The sequence below is a fragment of the Nuphar pumila genome, chromosome 13 (assembly GCF_984573655.1).
Source record: "Nuphar pumila chromosome 13, dmNupPumi1.hap1.1, whole genome shotgun sequence".
NCBI classification, from domain to species: domain Eukaryota; kingdom Viridiplantae; phylum Streptophyta; class Magnoliopsida; order Nymphaeales; family Nymphaeaceae; genus Nuphar; species Nuphar pumila.
Window position 1 is genome coordinate 95,567,012 of NC_143261.1, and position 9,999 is coordinate 95,577,010.

General features: G+C 38.0%; 1 protein-coding gene across 1 annotated transcript; it reads left to right on the plus strand.

The window, feature by feature from the left end:
- Positions 1-5,913: 5,913 nt before the first annotated feature.
- Positions 5,914-9,709, plus strand: LOC149819300 (uncharacterized). Its single transcript, XM_089984894.1, has 5 exons — positions 5,914-5,977; positions 6,064-6,159; positions 8,149-8,252; positions 8,368-8,504; positions 9,319-9,709. Exons 1-5 carry the CDS (start codon positions 5,918-5,920, stop codon positions 9,399-9,401), a joined length of 480 nt encoding a protein of 159 aa, XP_089841020.1. The 5' UTR covers positions 5,914-5,917; the 3' UTR covers positions 9,402-9,709.
- Positions 9,710-9,999: the final 290 nt, after the last annotated feature.

Here is a 9,999-nt window from a genome sequence, read left to right on the forward strand (position 1 = left end):
ATAGTAGCTTATTTTTAGGAAGTGTTGACTAGTTTTAAATTTCAAAAATTATTTTTTTTGTGAATAACCTTCAAGGAGATCAACCTCCTTGAAGGACGTCTATTAGGGTTAGTCTTAGTCAAGAGTCAAAAGTTGAAAAAAAGAGAATTTCCTAACTAGTAGGGGCGTGAGTTAGTTGCCAATTTTTTTAGAAGATCTTGTATTTCAATTGCCTTAAATATAGATTCACATTTTATAGAATTTGTTGTGTAACTTCCATATACGTAATCAACCTAGACTTCCCTTAGGTGAATCAGGGTAACTTTAGAACTAAATCAGAAAGTTGAAAATCGTGGGTTAATGAGTTGCCTAAATAATAGAGTCTTAGTTGGTGGTTTTTAGAAAGTAGATTTTATTTAGTCATTGCTTTCCCTAATTTGTAGCTAACATTTTATTAAAGTAAGTCTTATTCAAATTAATTAGATTAACTTTATCTTAGGTAGAATCAATTTGAATTATCTTGTGTGGGCCCCAGGGTGTGTCGACCTTCCTTTTCTCCTCTTTCACACTCCAACTGCTCTCTCTCTCCCCTATCTCTAATCCCTTCCATCTCTCTCTTAGGTGTCACTTTGGTAGGCCCCACATTAGCTTAAATTAGGTAACATGTCATTAATTTTAATATTTCCTTGTGATTAGTGGAATCAATTAAGTTAGTTAGAGAGTTTTGTTTTGACTTTTTCTTTTATTATTTGTTTATTTTATTAATTCTAATTGTAGTCAATATGTATTCTTTGAGGGACCCACATCAGCCATGAGTCATTCATCCTTGACTGACACTTAGCTTATGTGGACCCCACTAAGGATGTGTCATAACACATAATGTGGTCCTTAACCATTTGACTGACCCACATCAGCCATGAGTCATTCATCCTTGACTGACACTTAGCTTATGTGGACCCCACTAAGGATGTGTCATAGCACATAATATGGTCCTTAACCATTTGGATTTGATTGTTCAATTTTCAATTAATTGCAATAGTATCTTGCATTAACTTAACTTAGATTTAGGTATTAATTTGCATTTAATGATTTCCCTTAATTGTTTTATTCTTCTTGATTTTCGGTTATGCATGTGATTAGAGTAACCCAGTAGCAGCATCCCTTTATTCAGATATCATGTTTGGCTATTAGGTAATGCATCCAGAGATATAGTATAGTCTTTCTTAGTTTTTATTCTCATTTAGCTATGATTCTAACGTCTGTTTCTTGAGTGTCTGCAGGGTATGCACAACTTTCAAGTCAAGCTCATCATCTTAGATGTGAAGACATATCTCTTAAGAAGAAGGCAAAAATTGAATTGAGATTTTCAAGTGCTTCTGCCGGCTAGCTAGATTTTTTATTTATTCTTTTCTTTTTGTTTTGTAATATGGATGCTTGTATTTAGTGTAGTTTTCTTCTTTATTGTGTTTGAATATTAATAAAGTGCAATTTGATTGGATTAAGGATTTTGAATAGTTCCTGTTCTCGGTAGATCGAGCCAACTCACTACAACAGTGAAAGTCAGGTTTTAGTATTTGCTGGACGATTTTCACTTGCTTTTATTGAAAACATTTTTCTAAAATTTTCAACCGATAAAAGTACCATCAATGACCACAAATCAACAAGTGGCTTCACATTCTTCCTTGGCGACTCTCTCATTTCTTGGTCATCTCGTAAATAGTTCACTGTGTCACGATCAAGTACATAAGCCGAATATCACTCGTTATCCAACACCATAATTGAAGTCTTATGGCTTACCTATTCATTGAGAGATCTGTACTCTGCTCGTCCAACGCTTTGGTGTGATAACATTGGGGCTTCATACCTCTCCACTAACCCTGTATTTCACAATCGTACTAAGCACATAGACATTGATGTTCACTTTATTTAGGACCATGAAACAAATAAGCATCTTCAAGTGAAGTACATCTCATCCGTTGAGCAAGTTGTTGACCTTATGACCAAATCATTGTCCTCAACCTGGTTCATTGCACTTCCGGACAAACTCAACACTCTTCTCAGGTTGTTGAGCTTGAAGGGGGCTGTTAAGGAGAGTTCGGATCCAGTATCGATCCACCAAATGGGTCCATGTTCAAATAAGCTCAAAATGAAAATGATGCCATTTGGATGAGGAATCCTACAACTATTAGGAAGGTACATCCTATGATGAAGGAGATCACTGAAGAAACAAAATCCAAAAGATCTAAGTTACCTTGATTATATAAAAGAACCTCTCATCTCTTAAAACAACAAGGAAAGATAGAGAGTGAAATTCCTTTACTCGTGGACGTAGACCCTTGCTTGGGTCAAACCATGTTAAATCTTGTTATTGTGTGTGCGTGTGGACTCTATAGTACCGTTTGCAAAGATCTACTCTTTTTTTTTATATAATTACTAACTTTCTTCCTTTCTATCCCCATTGTCTCCATCACCACCACCACTTATTTACCACCACCACCATTGCCACTGTCATTGCCATCATCACCACCACGACCATCACTATTGCCACCACCCCCATCCACCATCACCATTATCACCACCACCCCCATCCACTATCACCATAACCACTACCACCATTGCCATCATCACCATTACCACCATCATCTAATGTCACACCATCAAGACCACTATATACTAATCTTCTTTTCTTCTTCATTATAATTCTAACTGTTGTGATCTAACCGTTGACTTAATTAAAAAATAAAAGTAAGATTCTTTTTATAAAATGGGCTTAATTTTGTATATGTAAACAATAAATAAAAATAGATCCAAACAGGGTTTATCATTTGCACTTTGCCCTAGAACTTGGTTGTGTACAAGCCCAAGGAGTTCACATGGTAAGGACTCTATGCAACCAAAACTTAACATAGATACAAAACATGTTGGTATCTGAAAAGGATGCAATCAGTTTTATCCCACTAGGGATTTGCCTTCCTAATTAGGGGCCATAATGGTTTGTCACCTAACGTGGGATGACCGTGGTTAGAAACCCATAAGGTATCTAAGTAGGTTTTCAGTAGGCAGGGGATTTCTCAAGGGTTTTGATGGAATGAAATCCACTCATCCCCATCTTCATACCCTAATATTATGTTTCTCATAAGATCTGTTTGGTGCAAGTTGTTTTTGCTTATACCAACTGTGGGCTCAGATTGTCTGATACGAGTCACCTTGTGTTGGGACATTGTAAGTTCAAATCCCAATGTTATAATTGTATAACTGGTAGGGGTCTGACTAACCCCATCTTGCCTATCAAAACAAAAATGTTGTTTTTACTTTTATAGTATCGAAACCATAGTTGAATTCAACATGGTCAATTTAACAGGAATCAACGTGTGAATAGTATTTTTTAATTATTAAATTTTTGTGTTCTTATAGTGGTTGATTTTTTCTTTATGGATAATCTTTATAGTTGTTGAATTTTATATCACCATGCACACATACACTTTTGGCAAAAAATCTCGATTTTGAGATTCTTCATTTTCATGGAGGTTGGATTAAGGCGTGGGCATAGTGACAAATATCCCGAGATTTATGAAAATATCGTGAGAAATTACTTGAAAGTTAAAAACAGTAATTCTTGCTATTTTTTTGTCAGAGATATAAATATCGCATTTTAAATACGATATTTATGTTTTATAGACTATTTATCACATAAAAATCATGCATTTATATTTTAATTTATTTTTTATGGCCGATAGAAAATGAGAGATTTACAAAAAAAAAAGTTTTTTGTGAGTTTTAGGCTGCTGAGATTTTACTGTTTTTTTACTTTTGTCACTATGGGCATGGGCCTCACAGCTCGATCGGTTGTCCTCAGAAATCAGATATAATCAAACGCACCCTAAGGGTGAATTTTGAATGCCGAGTTTGATTTAGAAACCCTCGTATAAGATATACATGAATCTCTAGTCTGAGCCCCACCCAATGTTGTCAGTATCGGTATCAGCCGTGAATCGTTTGGCCAACGATTCAGCTATATCGCCCGATACCGAAACTCAAGTGAATCGTTTTGTATGGGCCAAAAGACAAAAAAAAAACATTAAATGTCAATCAACACTTGACACATGTTAAAATCAATAAAATAATATTTAAAATATAAAATAATATTTTTTAGTATTTTTATATTTATTAAAAAATACTCGATTCAGGGGTGATGCCTACTGATTTTCGTATCGACCGATATGCACCGATACTAACAACATTGCCCCCACCAGCGATCTTAAAATCCATTGATTTCAATGTTTTTTAGCCTAAGACAAGGATCTAAGATCCTCAACTTGAATGGAGGTTAGATCAACACTTGGGGCCCACACCTTGATCGTTGTATTTGTAGATCTTGTTAGAAATCAGCGGCGATCAAACACGCCCTTAATGACATGGATCCCATAACCAAGGTTGTTAAATGCGATGAGGCGAAGCGAGGCGTTGAGCCTGCGCTTGGCCTCTGAGGCGTACGCCTCAGGTACTGAGGCGTACGCCTCTCACAACTGGTATGGAAGTGAAGCGGTGGGAGGGGAGGCAGTAAGAGAAGGACCACGCGCCCAGCTGGTACGGAAGCGAGGGATATGCCGCTCGTCCGGTTGTCGGAGAAGACTGAGCAGCAGCTGCAGCACAGCAACTCCGGTGGTCGGTGGTCACAACCGGTCGGAGGTTGATGAGGGGCGCATCACAGCAACGCCTCAATACCTTGAGCGTGCGCCTCGCCTCTGAGGCGTACGCTTCAGGTACTGAGGCGTACGCCTCTCACAACACTGCCCATAACACTTTTTTTTTTTTTGAATTTATAACCCGAAGAAACCACACACAGCAACAAAGACCTGATCGCGCTAGCTCAGCCTACCATACCTACTGTCGTCGTGCCGGCTATGTAAAATTTCAAGGCTAGTACCCCTACTCCCGGGGCCTATGCTACCCATTGGCTTGTGCAGAGGCGTGACGCCCATGGGAATAGAACCTTGACTGCTCATCTAGCAGCCAAGACACCATCCCACTAGGCCAACCCCCCACCTTGGAGCGGATCCCATAACACTTTTTATTAGGAAAAAAAAAATCCAAATTCCAAGAAATACCATTGGAGCCACTTTGCATTGCACATTGCAAGCATTTGTTTTGTTGAATCCAACTCAAATCTAACTGGTTGGCAAAGTACATGGTCTAATAGGGTCTAGGTTGAGTCATTTCTCATTTCCACATCAGGTGCTGTTCCATTGGATTCCAAAAGCTGGTAGCATTGATCTTGATAAACCCTAATTTATTGCTTCCTCTCCTCCAATAAAGCCTACCCCTTCAACTCGTTCTAAAAAAATAGAATTGTGCTTAATAAGCTTTTGATATTCAACAATTTCTGTTTAAAAAATAATAGCAAAAATCTAAACATTTATCTATCCAGCCAGACCCAAACAATGACAAACAATCTAAGTTCTTATTCTTCTATTTTTTTTTTATGAAGAGGAACCCTAGCTGTGAGCCGAGTCTACTTCCTTGCAGGTGGGGTGACCGACATCAAAGCTCCACCAGTTAAAGGATACCACACGCTCAGTAGGAGTCGAAATTAAGATGAAGGGGTCAGCACCTTCTCCCCAAACCCGCTGCCACTCGGGCCACCCGGATGGGTATAAACTGTTGAAGTTTTGCTACTCGGGTCCAAAACTTGTGTCTTTGACTAAAAAATTAGGGATTATGTTGACCTGATTGAAAGCTGGCACCAAATCTACCCGGTTGAACAGGTAAGATAATGGACCTATCTGATTGATCCGGATCCGATTGAAATTGCCAAACTGGACCTGTGATGAGCATGGGTCCAATAAAGACTCTGATCCAACTGCATCCGGATTCCGGCCCATTTCCAGTAAAGAAAGAGAGGGACTGAGAGAGAGAGAGAGAGAGAGAGAGAGAGAGGATGGGTTGGAAGGCAGCCCAGAAGCTCATACAGAACTGGAAAATCCTTAGGGGAGACAACGTAATCAAACCCTCATCTCTCTCTCTCTCTCTCTCTCTCTCTATTCCGGTGTTTGGTTAGCAAGCTCACATCTGATCGATATTCAGGTGATGGTAATCCGGGGCAAAGACAGGGCCAGGACTGGACTCATCAAACGGGTGATTCGGTCACAGAATCGGGTGATAGTGGAAGGCTTGAATTTGGTGGGTTTCCCCTGCCACAATTCCTTAACAAGAAAAAACAATGATTTTAATCGTCTTTTCTTATTTTATATTGAATTCTAAGAAGATGGTATTTCTCATCCTCCATTTTCTTGCCTTTTTCTTGATCCCCATTCAGATTGTTTGCTCTCTTACCCATGGCAAATTTCGGATATCATATGTTGATTTTCTATTTCCTTTTGTTTTTCTCTTGAATGTTAGAGTTAGTTAATGTCAATCTTACTGGATTCCAGTGCTTACAACACACCCACGTATCCAGAAAACTCGGGATATTTCGTCTGAGAGCATATTACGGTTCTCAAAATATATGCCTGTTTTCTGGTTAAGCGGGTGAATCTGACCACCCGTTCACTGCGGTTGAGAAGAATCTGATTATTAGCGTTGTGACAGTTCACAACATGGCTAAAGATATAGCAATCTGAAAGCTTAATGTTGGAACACGTTGGAGCACTGCAAATGCGACCATAATCATGATAAAACTCGATAAGCAATGGATGATATTTATTGTATAACGGAAATAGATCAAAACCTTTGTATATCTTTGCTTCATGTATATATTTTTATTCCTGAGATCTACATTGCAGTTGTGGTTGTTGACAGCAAACAACTGAAGGTGCCAGTGAAATGATAAACGTCACAGATGATTATGATAGAGTTCTTGCTCAGATGAATCATGAAGTTTAGTATCGAATATGGATGGATCTTTTGGAAAATACAATTCTAAGTGTAGACCAAATGAGTAGCAAATTGGGCAGATTAGGGAATAGGATGTCAGGTTAGAAAGATTCTTGAGAATTGGTTGCTGGGTACAAATTGTTACTTAAGAGATGGTTGACTGTACGAGTACAAGGATGAACGAACTGTTGCTCTAAGATTTATCTCGCTGCAATCCCACAACTTATATAATTAGGCATTGTTTGAATGTCTTTTCCGGCTGATGATTCAAGCTCACTATGTCTCCCTTGTTCGTTAATGTGCTGCATTCAAGTTATTCATTATGTAGACCATTTCTTTTATTAGTGGTTTACTTGTTGAAATTCTATATGCATTATGTTGTAGTGATTATGGGTGACACTAACTATCTAGTGCAGTGATTGGCATGAGTGCTGGATTGGCCTACTTGCACCATGGAACATGTGGTCATTTGACCATGTTTCTCCCAGTTACTAGGGACTGCTAGTTGCTTATTAACATGGAGATGTATTGGCAGGCCCTAGTAACTAGCCTGAATGGTAGCATGTATTGTACTGTGTATCGATGACCTTATTCAGTGAAATAACACACAGGAACTTCAAGTGGAATGTGAGACCATCATTGAAGTTGGTCTTCATTTGGTGTTTAGTAAGATTACTTTTTGAGTAGGTTGTCATGCATGTATATGTCTACATAGTCTGGATAGAATTTCTTAGATTCACTACATCATTTGACTTGGATTTTTCTAATAAAGAAAAAAAAATGCCGAACTGGATTTTCATATTAGACTTTATTCATATTCCATATACAATTTGAGATTCAGTAAAAAAAAAATTATGCAAAATAAAAGCACCACAGAAATTATGTGATTGCCATGAGTCATTTATTTAGTGGTAAAGCTTAAACATAGGGCAAGGCATAACCCTCATCTTGCTGCCATTTTTTAAGCTTCTAGGCAGAAAAGCCCACTTTGCATCAATAGATATTGCATCACTAAGGCATAAATCTTGCCAAATTGAGGCAGAAACCTTTCTGCACGTTACACAGATTGCTTGTGCGATCTGCTGCTACATTTCTGTCAAGATTTTGTATCTGATTGTTTTTATCTTTCATCTTTTCTTACCCCCTCTATTTGTACCCCCAGTCTCTTCCCACGGTCTCCTGTTGTGAGTTGAGGTCCCTTATATATATATATATTTGTTGTCATTAGGAATGCTTTCACTAGTATACATGCTTTGATCTGGACTGGTAAAGGATTGTAAATATTTAATGTTACAGGTTAAGAAACACATCAAGCAAGGACAAGGTCACGAAGGTGGAATTTTTACAGTAGAAGCCCCACTTCATGTATCAAATGTTCAAGTATTGGACCCAGTTACAGGGTATTGATCTCCCTTGCCTTATATGCTTAATTGCTAAATTTTATTCAGAAAAATCGAAGTTTAATCTTGATGTAACCTTGTATTAAAGGTGTTCTTTGTATGTTTGGGTATGCAGGAAACCATGTAAGGTAGGGATCAGATATCTAGAAGATGGGACAAAAGTAAGGACTTCTAGAGGTATCAGTGCATCATGTTCCATAATACCTCGCCCTGAAATCTTAAAGATACGCACAACACCAAGACCCAACATAGGTAAAGAATGTGTATATCTATCACCAACATCTGTTTGGTTTTTCCTTATAGAACTCCATTTGCTGATAACATTCTAGCATCCTCTTATTGTTGATCTTTTATACTGCCATTGCTTACTCTTTCCCAAAGCATCTCCTTTATAAATGCAAGACATCTTGCTGCTTCCTTGTACTTTGGCTGCTAAGAACATTCATTGAGAAGGAAACTTTTCTATACATGATTTATGGTTGAATGGTAGTCGCTTTTCTCTTTCAAATTAAAGGAAAAGTATATCTACTTTTCCTACTTTTCTTTTCCAACATATTGTTGAATTTTGAACCACACCTTTGTTGACCATTTCAGTCTGAGGATGACATTTAATCTTCTTTTTCCGACCAGATTCTTACATGTTTTGATTTCACAAATGACACAATTTTCTTTGTACCTTTATCGTCCTTAAGATTGTATCTTTGTTAGCCTGCATGATTAGTTGGTTAGGCTTTACATATTCTGTCTTACAAGACTAAATTGGGATTTCTAGTTTGCTTGATCCTTACTGGAATAGCCTTGCTGAAATTGCTTATGGTTTGTCTTCGTGTTCCAAACTGTCGAAAGCTAGTAGATTTTACATGCTAGGATTGCGTGACTACAAAGGAAAATCAAGCTGTTATTTCCTTGTATCTTTCCACAGGCCTCTTTCCTACTGACATATTCACCTTTTATCAATTAATGGTGCGATATTGTGTATGACTGATGAAACTCTAATCAGCCTGCATTTAACTGCTTGGCTGGAACTAGTACTTGAAAGGTTTTTTTTTCTCGGTGAATTATGCAGTTGGTCCCAAAGATACACCTCTGGAACTTGCCATGGAAAAGACATACGATGCCAAAACTGGAAGGGGTATGCCTGATATTTGAGAGTGGCTAAGTAAGCCCTAGTGCATGCTTGGAGTTCACATCAAAATTGAAGGGTTATGGCCATTTTCTTATAAAGAGCACTGATACTTCCATGCTTTCTTCTTTGTTATTGTCGAGCTGGTGAGGGACTTGCATGGTCTCCTGTGCTTTTTGTAACTTAGTATAGTTCTAATGCCGTTACATGATAACATACGCATCAAAATTTTCATGAGTTTTTGATGATTGTTAGAACCAAAACTGGCCAGATGTTGGAATTTCTTTAGTTTTGGTTCTAGCAAAGACGAATATATGCTACAAGAGATATGTTCTTGAACTTTTTGATGAATGTTGCATGCATGGTTTCTATCCTTATTCTATTTCTCTTGTATGCCAAGCTACATCATTTAGTGACAGCGGATCTGTTGGACTGCATATGAGAGGCCTCAAGTATTTTCATTCATGTTTTACAATGTGCCATGGACTAAACTGTTTTACCCTTTTCTCTTCATCATGGTTGTTGAAGCACCAGTGTTTGAGATCTTTGATGTTATATGCCCATCATATTCTGATTTTGGTTTTGGGTGGTCTTTTTCTTCTTTTGCTAATTTGGTCGTTACGT